This window comes from Perissodus microlepis, chromosome 6 (assembly GCF_051167445.1).
Source record: "Perissodus microlepis isolate ML-2025 ecotype Zambia chromosome 6, ASM5116744v1, whole genome shotgun sequence".
Lineage (NCBI taxonomy): Eukaryota > Metazoa > Chordata > Actinopteri > Cichliformes > Cichlidae > Perissodus > Perissodus microlepis.
In genome coordinates this window covers 30,740,889-30,761,199 of record NC_140466.1, presented here as the reverse complement: position 1 = coordinate 30,761,199, position 20,311 = coordinate 30,740,889, and the positions used below count along the sequence as shown (strand labels likewise).

Here is a 20,311-nt window from a genome sequence, read left to right as displayed (position 1 = left end):
CCCCATGATATGATATTATCACAATACATTGCTAACGATATAATACTATTCTCATTCATTCATAAAATTCTCATTCACTGCTTATTTTCCTCCACAAATATTGACAAAGTTGCTACAGGGCTGCAGGTGCGCTCCAGCCTTGCTTTCATATAGGTTTTGACCCATTTCTCCTGGTTGCAAGGGAGATGTCGTTCCATGTGAATAAAACCAGAATACATGTGGGAGACCATTTGGGTTGATTCCCCTTCAGTTGTGTTCACTGACAAATGAATAAAAGGAAAATTGAACATTTTAGTCAGTGAAGTCCAGACCATCAGCAACAAAATGAGTCCAACATGAGTTGATGTTTATTTTATTGCATCTTCATCAGAAACAGAATGTGTATATATTGTGTCTATATACAGCATGTAGCTCAGAGATGCATCAATAGAGGATGTCATTCATTAACATGTCAATTTTATTGCGTTGGTTTGATCAACTGGGATTCTTTGAGATCTTTGGAGCAGTCTTACTGCAGTTGGTTGAAACTGTAGGTCACACTTAAGCAGACAGTTTGCAAAGCAGTGCCACTGCTGGGCTAAAAGCTAAACGGAGAGAACCCACACAGACATGGCTACAGCAACGTGGTTGTGGAGTGATTTTCTAGAGAAAATATGACTAATCAAGATTTTACATGAGGGCAGACTGAACTTCTTAATTTCTACACAGTGCTAAATTACATTAAATATAACAATTTCCTTTACAGATAAACACAGTTTTAACTTTCAGTATTTCTTACCAAGACGTTTACATCCTTGATGGCTGAAACACTGATCTCCTACTCCCTAAAACACCCACAAAGCTAAATAGCTGCTTACGTTAACATAATGATAGTGTCTTTCTTCTTTACTGATAAAGATGTGGCATATTATTATTATTATTAGCCATTACCACTCTTGTTGTATCACCCTTGCTTACAGTACCATGTACTATATGGACATGTATAGAGATTACCAGAAATACACTAACTGGCCACTTCAGTAGTTCCACCTTGTCAGAACCAAGATTGCTCAGAGTTTGAGATGTAGCACTGCTCTACAGCAACCCCTAGTGGTGAGAAACACTTCTGACCACTTTAAAGTAACAGAACATACAAAACATTTCTTATTTTTGGTCAAGTTTAGCAGGGAAAGTAATTTTAAAGGTTTTGAAACATTAATCGAAAAACTAAAGGCCAGAGCCAAGGAGTCCAGTTTTACTTTCAACAATCATACTGTTCTGGTATAAATGTTGAAATTTGATTACTCTATTAATTCCCATAACATACTGGTTAAATGTATTGCAAAGGAAAGGTATTTTTGGTAAATATTTAATTGCACATATCTAAGTTTGGAGCTGACAAATCATATGGCTGCAGTTTTGGGGGTTCTTCTGGGCCAACATACTGGAAAGAAAAGTGAAATACAAAGTCATAATCTGGGAACTGTTTGTATTATTAGTTAGTGTCTAAGATTGCAAGAAAGATCCCAATGAAAATGCAAAATGAATATGTTGCCACATACATCACGAAAGTGATGAAGAAGTTGAACACATGAACTTTTAGAAAGTTGCACCCAGGCAGTAAATATTAAGAACTTCAGTGTGAAACTGAGCATTGAGATAATTAAGTCTGGCCTATTAATTCGTTCCAGCATTTCATCTATCAACCAGCACAATAACTCAGATTACTAACCTTCTAACTAATACATAGATTTCACTTAAATCTACGCTGGAGCGGTGGGATAAGTTTGGAATGACAAAGTGGAAGTGCACGTGATCAGTGATTCGAGAAGCTGCAGGTGCAAAGCTGCGATAGAACACACAGTTAAACACTTGGTGCCATAAGTAGGGGTATAGTGAGAAAAGGAGGAAAAGGAGAGAAACAGCAGGTCCGTCTGTCACACGCAGACTCAAGCACCTCCACTGTTTGCTTTCTGTTTAGATTACATAGAAATATATCTGGAAAAGCTGCTTGAATCACATCTGACTGCTGCTAATGAGCATCGTTTGGCTCGACCACAGGCTCAGTGTCGGCCGGTGTCTCCTCGGGACTGGTAGCCACGCTGTTCGACAGAGTGGTGCCAGACTGGGGCTCCAGCGACGGGCTCACAGAGGTGGGATCGGAGGAGTTGGATGTCGGTTCCAGCAGGATCTGGGTGGACGTTTGGGGATTGCTGAATGCAGCTTGAGCAGGCAGATCAGATGGAGAACTGGGTGGAGTGTTTGATGGGGACAGAGTGGGTGTGTCAGAGGGCATCTGTGAGGTGGAGTTGGACGTATTGTTTGAGGACAGGTCGGAGGGAGTGAGTGAGGGGGAATCTGAATCAGAGAGGCTGTCTGGGAGAGGCTCGAAGGGGAAGTCTGTGGGGGAGATGGTGGGAGTCGGACGGGGTGTGTGCGCAGGTGTCGGCTCGTGTGGATCTGAGCAAACTGGCTCGCCCTCGGCCACGTACCACACCTCGTTGTGCCTGTTCAACAGCTTCAAGGGGCTACGCACAAGAAACGAAGAAGAGACATGAACATTAGAGTTGGAAGTAGGCGACGATGCCTTGTGCAGCAGTACAAGTCCAGATAATACTGTTTAATGAGTGCACAACATGGACTAGAGCAAAAAGAACCACATGATGACACAGTCATGAGTGATTCCCTCAAAGAAAATTAGAAATGAGACATGCGTAGCACCTGTCGTAGCCAACTCCGTAGTGATAGCTGTGGTTGTACGAAGCTCGAACTCTGGTTAGCTCTTTGGTCAGCAGGTGGGCGTGAAGCCTGGAGGTGACCGACAGCATCCAGCCTCCGTAACTCCTCACGTACACGTCCATCTCTGGCATCTCAGTGAAATACAGCTGTGCGATGGATGCAGAGAAGAATCCAGTACAGGGAAATACATGTGGAAAACAAAGTGGAAGGGCAGCAGAGTAGCTTTAGAGTAATAGAAACTCTTACGCTTATATACAATTTGATCTTTTTATTTGTGGGATCAACTAGAGAAATTTTGCATGATACACTGTTCAAAATAATTGTTACACTGGGCCTTATAAAGTCCTCAAGAGCTGTGGAACTGAGACGACCATCTGCTGTCACTGACAGCACACAGAGTCCATAGTTTAAAAATAAACTGCTTGAAACAAGTGTGTTGATCATTGTAACGCTATACACACTACCTGGAAGCTTTAGTAGGTACACCTTGCTTATACTGCGCCCCAATCCCACACTTAACCACCACCCTAAACCACTGACACGGGGGGATGGATCCATGTGTTCGTGTTTTTTACAACAAACATCTGAATGTTACAGCAGAAATCGAGACTCATCAGATCAGAGATCAGATCAGTGTCCGTTTGTTAGCGGACAGGAATGGCACTTCAGGTGTGGTCTTGTGTTGCTATAGCGCATCTGCTTCAAGATTCAGTGTGACGTACATTCAGAGATGCTCTTCTGAAAACCTTGATTGTAACGAGTGGTTGTTTAAGTTACTGTTGCCTTCCTGTCAGCTTGAAGTAGTCTGGCTCACTTAAATTCGGATGCCATCTCTACATGCTTACACGCATGAGTTCCTGCCATGTGATTGGCCAATTCGTCTGTTAAGAATCAGAAAACACAGAGAGCACTGGTGCCTTGCTGACTCAGCACTATGCATTTCTATTCTGCTGAGTGAGAGCAGCAGCAGGGCCAGCCACACTAAGTACCGCGCACCAGTCAATGATCTCTATTGATCTGAAAGCTGAAAATCACTGATTGAATTACACAGTTACTGGCAGGATAAACAGCGTTTGACCTCAGTAGAGGCAAGGGCAATTCGAGGGCTCACCTTGTCATTAGTGGGTGCTGGAGGGTTGTCCTGATAGGTTGACGGCAGTGGGAAGTTGAGCGTGTAGATAGCAGGCTCCCACATCTTGGTCTTCTCTGGGATCTTGACCAGGACAGGAGCGGTCATGTCCATCTGGACACCTGAATGACCACCGTCATCATCATTCCAAACACTGATGCACTTCATCAAAGCTCAATTTGACCTCCTGTATATCGACTTCTTACCTCCTTCGTTACTTCCGGTAATATACTGGAAGAGTCTCCTGAAAGCCATGGCCGCACCCACTCCCATGAAATAGGCTTCAGCATCTGTTGACACCCAGCGAGTGGGGCTGTAGTGCCGCACCTGGACACGAACGCGCACAAGCACACGGTATGTGAGAAATACGAGCTTGACGAGTCGGAAACGCGTGTTGCACTGCTGGCTGCTGAGAGCTTTCACTCACTTCATATTCATCCGTTTTGCAGATCAGCTCATATTCCAGACATTCCTTTGACTCTGTGCAGTAGCTGCTGTTGGTACTGGGTCTGCAACAAGAAGACTGATAAATTACATCAATTGTCCAGCAGCGCTACGTGGTCAGAAACAGTCAGGTCCATAAAGAAACTGGGGATGAATTCAGCTGACTTGTGCTGTTAAGTTCAATCAGGATTGCTTTAGTTTATGGGAACTTGGATGTCGGTACCCACACCTTATAAACCTTTAGATATTGTGACTAATTCGCTGGCAATAATAGCAGTAATCATTAAGATTGCACTATATGGACAAACTACACGTTACACTTACAGGAGCCATGGAAACGCCTACTATGAAGCTCCATAAACATTCAATGTACAGGGTGGGCCATTTATATGGATACACTGTAATAAAATGGGAATGCTTGGTGATATTAAAGTCCTGTTTGTGGCACATTAGTATATGTGAGGGGGCAAACTCCTCAAGATGGGTGGTGACCATGGTGGCCATCTAGAAGTCGGCCATCTTGGATACAACTTTTGTTTTTTCAATAGGAAGAGGGCCATGTGACACATCAAACTTATTGGTAATGTCACAAGAAAAACAATGGTGTGCTTGGTTTCAACGTAACTTTATTCTTTCATGAGTTATTTACAAGTTTCTCTTTGTTCACAGCCATTGACATGTCGAAGAGGTTAACACGTGAGGAGCGGATCGAAATTGTGTTGATATCTGGTGAACGCAGTAACCGGGTCATTGCAGCAGATTTCAATGCAAGACACCCTACGAGACCACACATCTCCCATGTTACAGTCAGCAAACTGCTTGCTAAGTTTCGTGAAACTGGTTCAGTGTTGGATTTGCCAAAATGTGGACGCAAGAAAACTGTCACTAATGAAGAAACATCAGCGGCTGTCCTAGCTTCATTCAGCAAGAGCCCACAGCGTAGCACTCGCCGCATGTCACTGGAGAGTGGCATTAGTCGAACATCCCTTCGGCGGATATTAGCTACTCACAAATGGCACCCTTACAAACTCCAGCTACTGCAGCATCTCAACGAGGATGACCCAGATCGGTGCACAGAATTTGCAGAATGGGCAAAACAAAAATTGAAACAGGACCCTCAGTTCACGCAGAAGATTTTGTTGAGGCAAACTTTTATGTGAATGGTGGAGTTAACAAACAAAACCACCGCTATTGGTCTGACACTAACCCACATTGGATGGATCCCTCCAAGACTGTTGGAACAACAAAAGTGAAGGTTTGGTGTGGTATATGGGGTACAACGATAGTGGGTCCATTCTTCATCAATGGAAACCTCAAGGCCACTGGATATTTGAAATTGCTACATGATGATGTGTTTCCCTCTTCATGCACTGAAGCTGGCACGTTCCCTGAGTTTTTCCAGCAGGATGGTGCACCACCACATTATGGGTGCCAGGTCCGAGCATTTCTAGATGAACAGTTTCAGGGAAAGTGGATTGGTCATCGTGGGCCAGTTGAATGGCCCCCAAGGTCTCCCAATCTGACCCCCTTAGACTTTTATCTTTGGGGTCATCTGAAGGCAATTGTCTATGGTGTGAAGATACGAGATGTGCTGCACCTGAAACTACGGATACTGGATGCCTGTGCTGGCATTTCTCCTGCGGTGTTGCTATCAGTGTGTGAAGAGTGGGAGAAGAGGGTTGCATTGACAATCCAACACAATGGGCAGCACATTGAACACATTTTATAAGTGGTCAGAAACTTGTAAATAACTCATAAAAGAATAAAGTTTCCTCCTTGAGAGGACACAAACCTCCACTTTAAAGCCATGTTTGAAAACCATAGCGTGGAACTGAAACTGGAACATTTCAGTGCCATCATAGGTTTGTAATGTCATCTACATGAAGCGTTCCACCTACCCAACACTGCCTTCAGCTGAGACCACAAGGGCGAGAATAGCAAAGATTGGGATGAAAGCCCTGTGGGAGGACACACAAGGCAATGATGTTTGCAAATGATTTACATAACAAAGAGGAAAAAGTCTCATGAGTATCAAAGAATCATTTGATGGGAAACAACTAAGAGAACCGTCTGTGTACAAGTTAAAAGAGTGATGAAGAAAGACAAACAGCATTAATGATTTTGTAGCGAAAGGATGTTGTGTGGGTAGAATAACTCTACAGTTTCTCTAAATAATCAAAGGAGTGCTGTTCTAAAATGAAAGACGATGATAACGACAGAAATATATATATATATATATATATATATATATATATATATATATATATATATTTTAAAAAGGTGCTAGACTGCAGAAATCGGAGTTTGCCTGCTGTGCTGCATCCCGGCGTGTTTGCACTGCGGAGGTGAAACAGGACACGTTTTCCTGCCTCAGTGCGACGCAAACAGGGAGAGAGCGAAGGAATCTGCTGCATCATCAGGCTGGGTCTTTTCTAAATCAATCCAAAGGCATTTCGAGGTCAAGGAAGAACCGAGATCGGCAGCTCATCGCATCCCGCTGTGATCACAACCTGTTCAGATCCTAATTTTATTCCAACTTTACAAAAAAGGCGTTAAAGAGGAAGGGCGTTTCACAGATACAGGTGATGTAGTAACGGGGCGGACTGTGTCCAAATGAGCTCATCGGTGATCTTCATTGTTAATAATAATTATTATTATTATTATTAACACTGATGTATTAGAGCAGCTTGAAAATGCATTTTCCTGCAGCCGATAAACGATGACGCAAACAAATCAACTTTACCTGTGCGCAACGCCGCAAAAACTCCTGCAAAATAACGGTCAACTACTATCACAAACATCACCATCACCAAACACCGGACGGTTTCTTAAACTAGAAGATACTCGAGATGATACGTACATGATCGCGACCCCGCGTGCTTCTATAAGTGTCCTTTCCACCTGCCAGGGGAGCGCAGGGAGGCGCGGCGTGAGGAGACTGCAGTCTGCTGCTGGATGCACTGCGGAGTGACTGCAGTGAGCACCGGCGTCTGCCTGCAGCTCGCAGAACGGAGGGGCGGAGCAGCCTCGAGACTTCCAACTGTATCCAATACGGGACAGAGGAAACCCCGCCCCTCCCGTTTCTGGGGTTTTTTTTTTTCCGCTTCGAAATTTTCCATTAGTAATGAATCACTGCCTGCTGTGCAAGCAAGGGTTAAAGTGAGGATGGAGATCCCACATGTATACTGCTCTACAGCAAGGGTGACAAACTTAAGGCCCGGGGCCCAGAATCTTCCGGCAAAGACTCCGATCCGGCCCACTCGGCTTTTGGAAAATATATACACTGGCATGCTAGATTTTGTACTTTTAACTTTATTCACATTAGCTTCACAGCTTTGCCTACAGATGAACACATCCCCCATTGACAATGACAGGAAACAGTGCTTATAGTGGGGTTTTTTTTCAATTTACACTATATATTTTTAAACATTAGGCCAACAGTAACAAAAAAATAAACAGGACATCTTTACACTGACAGAAAGGGCGTTTGACTGGTCCGGCCCACTGCTCCCAGAGTGTGCTCCACATTAAATGATTGCCATTCTTGCTGTACAAAATGTTGCTGCTAAACAAATGTAATTGTGTGTACATACTAAGCTGAAGGTGATATAATTCCTTGGGTTGCTTCATTTATAAAATAGCGTACTAGTTTACAACTAGTTTGTTTTACATGGATGGGTTCATTTTTGCAACTTTGCCCAAGAAATCTGCTTAACTTTGGTAATTTCCCACTGCAGGAACTCTTCGAATGAACCTCAGGAGGAAGTCAGAGAGCAGGGTCTGGTGTTTAACAAGTGTTTAGTTCTATCCAATTTTGCTCTAAAGGGCAAAAATGTTAACAAGTTAAGAAAAAGAAGGTATTCCTAACTTGCATTGATTTTTCCCCTTCATTGAGATCTAATGTGTTTTCAAAGTGTTCCCTTACATTTTCAAGCATTTAGGTGCATTTAGGCGCATTTAGGCATGAAAGCATCGTCAAGATGACCTGCTGAAAGTCCAACAAAGCATTGAACTCTTTGGACCCCTTGGTGGCAACTGAGCATCAGTTAAACACCACAGCCTACCTGAGTACTGTTGCTGACCAGGTCAATACCTTTCTGACCAGATGGTATGCATCTTCTGATTGCTGTTTCCAGCAGGATAATACAAAATGTCACAAAGCTCAGATCATCTCAAACTTTTTTCTTGAACATGAAGTCACTGTACTTAAAGAACTACATGATGTGAAGCACGAGAGTACCATAAATCACCTTTAAAGTTGTGGCAGATGTAATTTAAATAAACAGATGGGCAGGAAAGGTTTGGCGGCTGTCATGCAAAACCTGCTCAGTAGTTACTTTACATATCATGTAAATGAAGAAACAGCAGGTCAGACCCTCAACATGTTGTAAGCATCACAATCAGCTGACTCATGCAGACAGCAGCTGAATGTGTGGGCCTCTGAAGGAGCTCTGTCAAGTCGGTGCCCCTTTACCAGGCACAGGAGGAGCCAAAGCTCGGGGCAAATGTGACTCCTTCTTCTGCAGGTTCCCCACTTTTCTTCATGCCTGGAGCACAATTCTTTTCCCATCTTGATTATTTTAGTGCAAGCTATGCAGTTTAATAAAACCACAAAAATGACATATACATAACAGTGTAATCGGAGAACTTTGCAGAACTTTATTGTGACAGCTGATACAGACACCAAACAGCCCTCTGTAACAATTTAAAAAATGCTTTCACTGAAACTAAAGTGAACTTCACCCACTGCTAAATCCTTCCCTCCAAGGTACTGGGGTCATCCCTGCACCGGAGTGATTGGTGTAAAATCTCAGTGGCCTTTCCTCATCGCCACACCTGTTTGTCTATCCAAAAAAAGGAGAAAAGATCTGATTGAACCTGAACCGTCTAAAGCCCTCCACAAAGCCTCTCTGCACTGCTCAGCAAAGTGTTATGTGCCTCCTTTTGTGTCAGCAGTCTTATTTACAAATGGCCATCCACCCGGTTTGGCTGCACACACATTGCTGATCTTTTCAAAACCTAATATCAAACCAATAATTCATAAAATAAGCTTCACATCAAGAGCAAAAAGGTAAAACCAAAAGCAGGCAAATTCAAAAATGATCAGTTAGGTCACTTCTCTGCCCAGTTGGCACAGCAATGCCAAACGAGAGATGGGGGGAGGGGTTGTAAAGAACAAGGCCGTCATTGAAAACGCAGAGGGCAAACTTCTCTGCCTGTTTTAGAGAAAAAAAACTGTTCATCTGCCTACATCTTCACATGTCACCATATTGGCTGTATTCACAGAGGTGTACTGGACTTGTCCTCAAACCACTAAAGCACTAAATTACAGCAGCAGTCCGAGTGACGGGCTGGGAGGAACGCTTAAGTCTCCAACATCAACAATAATACTGAAATATAACATTTCAATATGTAATAAGTCAATCTATATTGAAATATACAACTTCTTGTTAACCATATATTTCAATATACAAATCATACATGTAAGAGGAAAAGAAAAAAAAACATACGGTACTGTGTGGTGATAAAGTGGGATTTTTCTGACCCGTGAACAATGGGAATGAAACACGAGATGGATGCTTAAATTTGAAATATACTGATTAGCCTTTTACCTGAGTATGGGCTATTGTCACTGGGGTGGGGAGGCGGGGTAGCCAAATCCTGTGTCGTCTCACTTTCACACACACACACAAAACACACTCTGCACAGGAATAGTTACAGCTAAGAGGCTCGCAGAAGTACTGTTTTAAATAGCTGCTATAAACACACTCAAAAGCAAGTGTCTAAAAAATTATCTTTGGAGGGGGAGAGAGAAATGAAACATACAGAACATCAGAGCTCCTTTCCATATCTCCACCCGTCCATGTGGTTGTATCTCCCCGAAACCTCTCAGTTTTTAGGTGGAGCATTTAAGGGAAACAGAGAGCGTCCAATAAGTTAGTCCGTTTTTTTTTTCTTTTGCATAGCCAGACAGTGGGCACAACCACTGCAACCACAGAAAGAGTTTCAATAGGAGAGCTGTCACTGGAAGTGGGGAGCCTTGGTCCGTGTGTGTGTGTACCCCTTTCTGTCAGCTGGCCTCGGGATGTTTAGTTGGCCGCTCCCAAAGATGCAGCTTCCTGCTCACAAGGTGGACTCTTTCTGGCGATCGCGTCCGTTGGACGTCTTCTTGACTTTGGAAATGCCCTCGAGTGCGCCTGACTCAGTCACTCTGGACACAAACAGAAGAGCAGCAGCACTTTTAATGGCAAACACTTTCTCAACCTTCATCTTAGTTCAGTCGGAATTATTAAATCTTATGGAAATCACAGAAAAACAAACACTTAGCCACACGAGCCTCCTCCTTATGTGATGGGACTAAATAGACAGTCAGCACCACTAGAATAGTTTCAGCTCAACAAATCAAATCAACAAATCAACTACTATCACTCATAAAGTAATGTTTTCTTCTACCTATTTCCTTTAATATTCATTTATGATCACACCGCACGCATGCTATGCTATATCATAGTGTTTTCACTTTGTGTTAATAAGGACAAAAACAACAAATCTCAATAAAAGACTCATACGGAGATTTGGCTACTTCAACCATACTTTGAAGACATGCTACTTTCTATAACTTCTCCAAGTATAAATTAATCAGGTAGAGTAAGAACTCAGTAACAGGATAAGTTATTTAAATGCCAGGTGTGGGCTCCTACAGACGTGTCACGCTTACACTTCATCATTCTCGACGTCGTCCTCGTCCTGGGGAAGCTGGAGATAGGGGTTATTGGATGCTGGGCGAAACTTGTAGCCCGTCAACACAAAGAAGATGAGAGTCGACACCTCCACCAGAAACTGAAGAAGAAACAGTGCGTTTAACAACAGACAGGAGAAAGTGTCTTAACACTGTCCACAACATCCAGAAAATTTCTTTGCAAACAAATAAGTAGCACAGGGCCTTTTTAACATGTGTGCTGTTTCACATTCTTCAAGCAACGCTAATATCCCATCAGGCCTCAGAGGGGAATACAGTGCTCTTTAATGAAGGGCTTTAAATAAGTAATGTGCTGGCAGATTTATACCAGCTCACATCAGGCAAGTATTGCCAGTCATTGTTGATTCAGAGAGCACAGACCGTCCTCGACTTTTTACAAACAACTGCTGTAGCTGCACCGTCATCGTCTTACCTCATAGCACCACTGCCACTGGAAAGGCATAGTGAATTTGAGCAGAATGGCTATGATCCTTGTAAAGTAGATGTAACACACGATCTAAAATGACAGAAAACATTTCAGTAAGAACTCTTTAAATTTGCACGGTTAAACAAAAAAAAAAAAAAAAACCCAAAAATATCAATCACACTAAAATCTTCCTTTTCCTCAGGATTAATTTTGCTTTGCTAAAAAAAACATTGTCAGAGGCAAGTTTTCAGTGTAACTGGTAAATCTATTACTGGTCCGATTGTTCAGATGAATGGAGGGTCACAGAACAACAGCAAAATACTGGCCTTCTTACCATCACATAATAATGGCGGAAGAGCTTGAGCTTCTCCAAATTCATGGCAGCTGAAAGAAACATGCACCAAGTTAAACACAGAACAAAACCTCTCCACCTATTAAAGCCCTGTAGTTGCAGCAGGACTCACCTTTGCCATCGGTGCTAGAAGCCTCTTGTAGGTGACGGATTGACCTTTAAAGACAGAGACGTGTTATACAATGAATCTGTTATTTGGGGCAAACTTGCATGCATACACCATGTAACACAAAGTTCATTTCGAATTACAAGAAACTACTTATCTCTTGTTTTATAACTTCAAACTGAAAATTTTCATGACCGTTTGATCAAGTAGGCAGGGCTGGACGGCAATGCTTTTGGTCCCGTCCCATTTTTTTCATGAAGTTGAATTATTCTGGGCGTTCTACTCTATCAAACATGCTCCACTTTCCCATACTGATCCGCTTATCTCAGAAATCTTAGTAACTTTAAACACTAGCCCCCAAAACTAATTTGGGACTAAAATGTAATTCAATAACAGATATCACACTGACCACACAACAGGGAAAAGGATGGCTCCACAGCAGATAAGGTCCACCAGAAAGAGGATCTCCTTCCACACGTAGTACTCGCTGGAGCCCTCCTCTGTAGACTCGATGATGATGTATGCGACGTTAGCCAGGACCTGCAGCACGACCGGCGAGCCATCAAAGCAAATACACATAAAAATCACCCAAACACCATTTGATTTGCTGCTCACTTGCAGAGGAATAAGCGACAGTACCTGCAGAGGAATGACGATCATGAAGATCTTCTTCTCCTTGTCGGACAGGATGTATTTCACGAAAGCCCAGCCGGTACCAATCAGCGCCAGTGTGATGAACAGGAGCGCCCCCTTTAGCCTGGGAAGGATACAAACATTTTGTGTGTGTAATACAAATCAAATACAACCTAGGCTAAGACGCCGATTCTGCTGAGGTTCTGCTTACAGGTGTGTTATATAATACATGACGGCCCAGCCCTCAATAGGATGCCCCTCAGTGTTGATGAAGTAATAGTTGATCTGAGAGAGACGGGGACAGAGGCAGAATTCAGTGAGTCTCTTTTTATGAGAGGATTCAAACTCAGACTGTGCTGTGGTGGTGATGCACTTACACTGTGGAAAACCAGTGACGTGGACTTTGTGAAGGCTAGCGCTGCCATCAGCCAGTGGATCTTGAACACACTGTAACTGCAAACAAGCACAGAAGAGAGATGTTTAAACACTGCAGGAAATGCTTTTATTCCTACTGCTTAAGGTTCATCCAAATAATTAGTTATGATGTAAATTTTAGTCAAGCAATTGAAAATGTTGGACAAATGCTTTGGGGCAGGATACTGTGTGACCTCAGCAGCTCAGTTTTGTTAGTCTGTCTTTTTTTTTTGGGAATGTATACCTGTTAGCTAAGCTCGAGCCATGTCAGCACAGAAAGCGTTTCAGCCATCTTTAATAAATCCAGCAGTTCATGGGATCGCATGTTTTTATTCTGTAACTCAATTTTCCTTCTTTCTTCCGTATTTTCTGGGCTATGAGCACTTCCAGAGCAACAGTAAGCCACAGCAGAACACTGTGTCAGAGCTATAGCTGCCAAGTTGGCTAAAGGACAACACGTTTTAGTAAATCACTCACTGTAAACCTGCTTTATGTTCCTTTAGTGGAAAGGCTGCAGCATCTATGGGCATATCTGTAGAGTCCTGCGGGGCACTAGTGGGATCTAGAGGAAGGCCAGTGGTAGCTAGTGCTCTTTCACTGTCATGACTGGAGCAAATACTTCAGATATCTTCTTAAAAAATGTATTTGGGCTGCGTTGTAAAGTATGATGTGTCAAAGATGCCAAAGTCTTTTTTTTAAACTTTATGAACTAAAAGTTCCTTGTAGTGAGTGTGAAGTACTTGAAGTTACTCAACAACCACTGTAAAACAGTGACTGTGTCACAGTCTTCCACTGAGGTGTGAACAGGATCCTATGCTTAATGATCTAATTAGTGTCAATTAGCAAATATTGTCATGCTTCATGTTAGAGTGATTATAACAATAAACACTACAAACTGTGTTCACTTTAGTATGGCGTCATATGAGCCAGTGGCCCTAACCATAGTCTGCCATCATACACTTTGTAGCAAGAGCTTCCCAGATTATGCAAGTAATTTTTTTTTTTTTTTTTAAATTTCTAATCCTGCAAAACAGTGTGGTTCACTATTACTTCATTGTGCCCGTGTACCTGTGCTTCATGAGATTGTACACCCAGACCAGAGCAGCAATGAAGAAAACTCCAGCCATATAAAGATAAAGGCGAGGCAGAGGGATTTCCGCTGCAGAGAGGTAGCCATGGGGATTCTTCTCCGTCACTTCCACCTGTGATGCACGCAACATGGTAAGCAGACACACGCACGTGAGTGTGCATTTTATAAACTCAAAAATACTCAACTCACTGCAAACGAGTAGGGCTCGTTAAACCCCGGATCGCTGTTTCGACAGTAGTGGAACTTCAAGCTGTACAGGCCCTCCGCCTCTGAGCCAAACCGCATGCGGAACTGTTGAGAGAAAGAGAAAACACTTCCTGTCAGAGACAATCCTGCCCTTAAACATGCCTGAGCATACTTTTGATTTTGGTGATTTTCTTACACTGAAGCTGTAGGCGCTGCCGTTTTTTTCCAAATCTAAAGTCACATGGTGGCGACTGCTTAGCTAAAATGAAATACAGCGTAGAAATTCATTTTGGGATTAAATCAAACTAAAAATAGACCAAAATAACAAAAAACAAGAAAAACATACATTGAATGTCCCTGTCACGTTAACAGCTTCAGCTTTTGGGTTCTGCACAGCCTGCTCTGGTTTCTTGTCATCGCTCCGTTTGTCCGCTTCTTCTTGGTGCGCCGCTGACTTATCCTGATTTTTTGATTGTTGTTCTGATGCACGTTTGACTTTCTCCTGATCTACAGAGCACAAGTGCAGATACCAGGCACAAAGATAGAAATTTAGTTTATTCCGAGCATTCTATACACAGGTGGATGCTTTCATATCAAGAAAACAAAAACAAAGGCAAAGTCTAATGAAAACAAAGGACAGTATAATAGCAAAGCCTCTTTCCACTAGTACCTATTTGACTCGGCTTAGGCTTGTAGTACCAGGTACTTTTTTTAGTGCCTACTCAGCCGGGGTTCCACACAAATCACAGGTGATCCAAAAATGATGTTAACAGACTGCATAACACCGATTGGTTAGTCAGTGATGTCAGTGTTTGAGTCGTGAGAGTGTCTTGTTCACAAAAATCAACACTGTGGTCCCAGACTGTGACAAAAAGCCACACGCTGAACAGTAGCTATACAAATCGCTTCGACGCCCGCCATTGTTGTGGCGTTTGTGCCACATACAAATGACTTAACAGCACTTTCAGCCACGTTGTTATGAAGATCCCACGCACATTGGTTGACACTCGACTGTAATGGCAAATGACCAAAACAGAGTCGAGTTGAGCAGAGTAAGTACTAGTGGGAAAGAGCTACAAGTGCATTTGATGAAAATCCTTACACTGTGTAAAATATATAAGAGACTATATGAAATTATCTTACATTTGACATATTATGTAAATACCATAAACAAACACTTATTAAGACCTGCTCCTTTATCACAAAAACAGAAGAACCTTGATGAATACATCCGAGTTACTCTTCTCTTTATCAAAAAAAAATAAAGACAAGCCTTCAACAGAACACTTTAAATAGAATTGTTTTGGGGTGGGATAGAAATTCAAAGTGTACTTTGTTTAAATGATGCCACTGAAGGAAGCAAAATCCAAATTTTGGTATTTGTGCGGCCAACACTAACCTTTATCTGCTTCAACCTTTTCCTTCGCAATCAGTATGTTGTCTTGTTTACCCACAGCATTCACATTGACGCTACACAAACACAAATTATACAGTTAGCCTCCACACACTGAGCTGCCGACGGCACTGTAACAAACATTTCTGAATATTAGTGCTGAAACATCCACACCTTTGTTTCTTGATATTAATGAGAAAACGAATGAGAGGCTCGTCATTGGTCGAATTCTGAGTGAGCAGACATGTCTTCAACTCCTCTGCCTAGAGGGGGAAACGTCACACAAACACACACACTCAACACCTGTATTCATAATAACAAAACTTTCATAAGTGCATTTCAACAAAAGGCCGTCCTTGTCCTACATGATTGCACAACTGATTTTGAAAGGTCTGAAAATAATGATGTACAATGTTGACAGAAATATTTATGATGATGTACTTACTGTGTAGGACAAGACTCCATTAACACGCGATCTGGACAGGCTGAACCCAACCTTAAGAAAGTGGGATTACGTTAATCAGTAGGGTTAAAAGCAGCTGATTCAAATCTCTATTTATTTTATAACACATATATTTTATCACACTAACTCAATCTGCAAGTTTTTACTGTCAAATCAGCTCTTAAAACATGACACTTGACACCATCGCAAACACAAGACCAAAGGTTGATGAGCTCACTGCTGCTGCTTCATGACTTTTGTGTCAGGTTAGCCCGACTCACTGTTGTTTCAAGCACTCCACTACATTACTTCAGTGGTCACACTGCTTACAGTGCACTCGAATGTTTAACAACAACTGTCTAGGAAACAGAGGCTTATTAAAGGCAATGTTCATGCATACTTTCATTGTATGTTTTTTCCCTATATTTAAAAAAAACCCCAAAACAAACAAAACAACAAAAACAAAAAAAAATGTCAGTGACGTAGTAGCTCATCTGACCCATGAATAGTCACAATTAACAGGCTGTTCCCCACAAAACAGCACATTTTGTTGAGACCTTGCAGCTGAGTAATTCAGGTGAAGACCCATTAGATGATCGTTGCGTGATGGTTTGATTAAATCCTGATTAATACTGTAGGAGAAGTAGCCGTTCTAATGAAATGTGAATAACTGGATGGATTTCATTTATGTTTTAGCTCATTAGTCCTTCAGTCTGATGAATTATTGGGGAAGAAAGAACTTAAAAAAAAAACAACAACAAAAAAAAAGCAAGAAAACGAAAAACGCCATTAGCCAGCATGAGCATGTAAACAGTTATAACACTACTTACGCATCCTTGTTCATACTATTAGGTGAAATCTGCAGATTTTCCTGATAATGTGCCACTTGCAAAATAAATAAATAAAATTTGGAAAAAGGTCAGATTGAATCCTTTTGTTTTAAATGAACTATTAGCCTGATAACTGGTTCTGAGACCAATTTTGTTGTCTGTTTATTTTGTTTCTATTCATTATTTTTGCTTCTGTACCAAGATAAATAGAAATCTTTGCTAAAAAGATGTTCTGGGCTGTGAGGTCAGTCTCCTGATAATGAATATGCAAATTCTCATAACCACTGATCTTTGACCTTCATGAGTGGTGCTAGTTTCAGTCATTGTGCAAATGTACTGTTTATAAAGTTGGGAAACCTGGAGTCAGCTGACACTGAAGAAGTCACTTGGATGAGTGACGAAACAGTTTTCCCAGTGAAAACGCTACATCCAGATGAACAGAATTAATCTTTTAGGTAAACCTAACAAACACTTTACACACTGTATAAAATATACAAAAATAGAAGAAAATATTGCCACATTACATAGAGAATCCACAAAATAACAACACAAATATGTTAGCTGGGCCAAAAATACTTCATTAACTCTGTCTGCAGCCTAATCGAGTCAAGATATTAATTCTTTAACAAGCAGTTAACAAACATATAGTTACATTTTTTCCCTTCAAAGCCTCAGTGTTAAAAAAAATTAATTAATTAATTAAAAAATCTGTTGATGATTATAATTTGCCGTCCATTTACACAAAATGGACAGCGACTGTGGGTTTGATTATAGATCTGCTACAGTGAACCTGTTTATTAAAACCCAAGAGGCTGTACAATTATTAACAAAAACTGAAAAATTCCACAGATAAAGTAACAAACTCAGAGCCTTCATTTCCAATCACCCATTAATTTTGAGTCTCTGTCCAAAAGGCATATTTTGAGTGAAAACCAGTGAATTTGTTCTTTATTTGGGTCTTCTCGTTGGATTAAGAGTCAGTAAGAAATTGAGCAAGTTACACCAACCTTAGTGAATTTGTGCTCTAAGAAATAAGCGGCCACTGTACAGGTATCCAGTTTGAACATGAATATGGCAAAAACTATTAAAGATAAAAGCTTGAGATTGTCACTGGTAATTTCTATCATGAAAATTAACCAGGATCTGTAATTTAGGATAGATACATAAAAACAACAACAACCACTCTGTATTGGCTGGTTAAATATGAAAACAACAACAACAACAACAACAATAACATTGCATTGGTCAAGTAGAGAGCCATATTTGAGAGACACAATTTAAAAAAAAAAAAAAAAAAAAAAAAAAAAAAAAAAAATCACATTGCAACAGACAACTAGTCCTCATTTCTCAATGATATATAGTTGTATTTTACAATAATGCAAAACAAAACACGTGGAATACTTTTTAACGTGAAATTCTTAGTAACAAAGATGAAGAAAATGTTCTTTTCATTCAACTTTTGTTTTAGTTTGACCACATATGATACGTTTTATGGGTCTTTACAGGACTGCTAGTTGTTTTTATTATTTTTTTCATATTCAAAGTCAAACAACTGTTGATGCACCTGTCCCGAATTACAGATGTGGATTTACATTTATGGAGAGGCTGGAAAACATTTTGACATAGTCGTATTCAAATGTGGCCTCAGATTTAAAGGTTTTATGCAAACAAATGATGAATAGAAATGGAATGACCCATCTGTAATAGATGTGCCATTTCATATTAATATATAAAACCGTACATCTAACGGTACTGCCTGGTACAACATTACCTCTAGCTTGAATTTGTTCCTGCTTTTTTTTATTATTATTATTAGTTTCTTTCTTTTTGTAATTCAATTCTATCGTTTTGAAGAACACAATGCCACCTGTTGAAAAGAAAGGTAAATGAACCACCGCATATAACCAAACACACACACAGGACTTACTGGGTACTTGCTGAAGTCCACTTGAGTTTCCGGGACTCGCAGTGAATACAGGTGGACATCCAGAGTTCCGTTAGCGTAGAAGCCAAAGTCGTTGAGGTCGATGGTGTGGCGAATTTCATTCTGGTTGTAAGAACAAACAAGTAGAGCTCAGCGGTTGTGGTTCAGTCAGTAAACATGTCTCCTAAGACTCAGATTTAAGAAGCTTTGGTAGCTTTTCTCGTGCGCCCATAACAAAACCCAACGCGACATTATGTTTGGACCGTCCTCTGCCATTAGAGTTAATTACAACATACGAATTGAGTAGTAAGACGCTCGACGGGAGCAGAGAAAAACAACACACCATTAGCTCCCGAGCTAGCGCTGTCATAATTTGTCGCCTTACCTTCAATGTAAGCTTGTGTATTCTTGCTTCGCACCCAGGCAGAAGTAATATGAATAAAAATCCAGCCACAAAGCAGACTCTGTGCGCCACCGCCATCACCGACTCGCTAGCGGTAACTAGCTGCTAATACTAGGGAGCGTCAATCCTTCCAGGTGGCTAAATAACAAGCTAGATAGCAGACTTGAATGCGAGAGTTTGAATCTTTCAGCTTAGCTTTCCGGCTCTTAAACGGCGTCGTTTACTATCAAACTACAACCATGTATCTTGTTTTCGAATTCCTTTCTGCTGTCATCGCTTAAGGTAACAGCTAGCTTGTAGGCGTCACGATCTGACTTCCTGGTCTGGTGTCAAGAACAAAACGTTGATTAAGGTGCGGACAAGAGCGTCAGCTGCTGCGGGCTAACACCCATTACAGTGCCACAGCCGAGATATAGACAACACTCTGCGCAAGCAACCGGAGCAATGTAGGCTTTAAAACTGCCCACCCGTACAACCCGCTTTTCTGTACTAATTTTGTGTCAGAAAACGATAAATGTTGTTCAAGGACCTGACTACACCTTATATAAGTTGTCCTAGATTCTGATCACGTGGTTCAGCCCTGACACTAAGCTTCCGGCTAAAACGAGTTCACGTGATTAGAATGACCCTCCACGTCGGATACAGTCTCTCTGTGTTGTTGCGTTGCGGAGATGAACTTTTGACACGTGGAGCTTTTATTGTTTCAGACATTCAAACTACGAGTTTACGTTTTGTTGTCTCACTCAACAAATGCTCTATATTCTCTGTACACGTTATTTGTATTGTCCACAAATCGCGATTATTGTTCAAACAAGATCATTTTTATAGCCCCTCTGATGACATGGTCCAAAAAATAAATAAATTGTGGCCACAAAATACTACTTTGTGCCGTCGAAATAGTATAACGTGCCCACGAAATAATTATTTGTGGCCACGAGAAAAAAAAGTCACTAAGGGGGTCTTAAAACTCGCTAAATATAGCGACAAAGAACAAGTTGGCAACAAGTCATTGTGGAAAGAAAGTATACCCTCTGTCTTAGTCTGACTGTTGGGGGATTTTCTGGGACTTCCAGTCATGAGA

At 41.4% G+C, this 20,311-nt stretch overlaps 2 protein-coding genes across 2 annotated transcripts; both read right to left on the bottom strand.

The window, feature by feature from the left end:
- Window positions 1-336: 336 nt before the first annotated feature.
- On the bottom strand, window positions 337-7,297 carry soul5l (heme-binding protein soul5, like). The gene is made up of 7 exons (XM_084931962.1): window positions 7,152-7,297; window positions 6,190-6,249; window positions 4,275-4,356; window positions 4,054-4,174; window positions 3,830-3,969; window positions 2,701-2,864; window positions 337-2,507 (listed from the first exon to the last, which is right to left on the bottom strand). Coding segments are annotated over exons 1-7 (1,065 nt in total). The 5' UTR covers window positions 7,154-7,297; the 3' UTR covers window positions 337-2,011.
- A 1,630-nt stretch (window positions 7,298-8,927) lies between these two features.
- Window positions 8,928-19,779, bottom strand: gpr108 (G protein-coupled receptor 108). The gene is made up of 18 exons (XM_084931960.1): window positions 19,213-19,779; window positions 18,831-18,950; window positions 16,077-16,127; window positions 15,806-15,894; window positions 15,638-15,708; window positions 14,585-14,745; window positions 14,435-14,497; window positions 14,242-14,343; window positions 14,031-14,164; window positions 12,926-13,001; window positions 12,760-12,833; window positions 12,555-12,672; window positions 12,325-12,455; window positions 11,922-11,965; window positions 11,792-11,841; window positions 11,464-11,547; window positions 11,010-11,131; window positions 8,928-10,502 (listed from the first exon to the last, which is right to left on the bottom strand). The coding sequence occupies exons 1-18, from the start codon at window positions 19,306-19,308 to the stop codon at window positions 10,415-10,417; spliced, it is 1,674 nt and encodes a 557-aa protein (XP_084788086.1). The 5' UTR covers window positions 19,309-19,779; the 3' UTR covers window positions 8,928-10,414.
- Between the last annotated feature and the right edge of the window lie 532 nt (window positions 19,780-20,311).

Coding starts and splice junctions, on each gene's coding strand:
- gpr108 (XM_084931960.1), bottom strand. CDS start 19,308: ATGGCGGTGGCGCACAGAGTCTGCTTTGTGGCTGGATTTTTATTCATA. Junction 14,498..14,584: donor ACGTGACAGGGACATTCAAT/GTATGTTTTTCT, acceptor ATTTCATTTTAG/CTAAGCAGTCGCCACCATGT. Junction 12,673..12,759: donor ATGTATTATATAACACACCT/GTAAGCAGAACC, acceptor TATCCTTCCCAG/GCTAAAGGGGGCGCTCCTGT.
- soul5l (XM_084931962.1), bottom strand. Junction 4,357..6,189: donor TCAGCTGAAGGCAGTGTTGG/GTAGGTGGAACG, acceptor TTCTTGTTGCAG/ACCCAGTACCAACAGCAGCT. Junction 3,970..4,053: donor TACCGGAAGTAACGAAGGAG/GTAAGAAGTCGA, acceptor GTGGTCATTCAG/GTGTCCAGATGGACATGACC.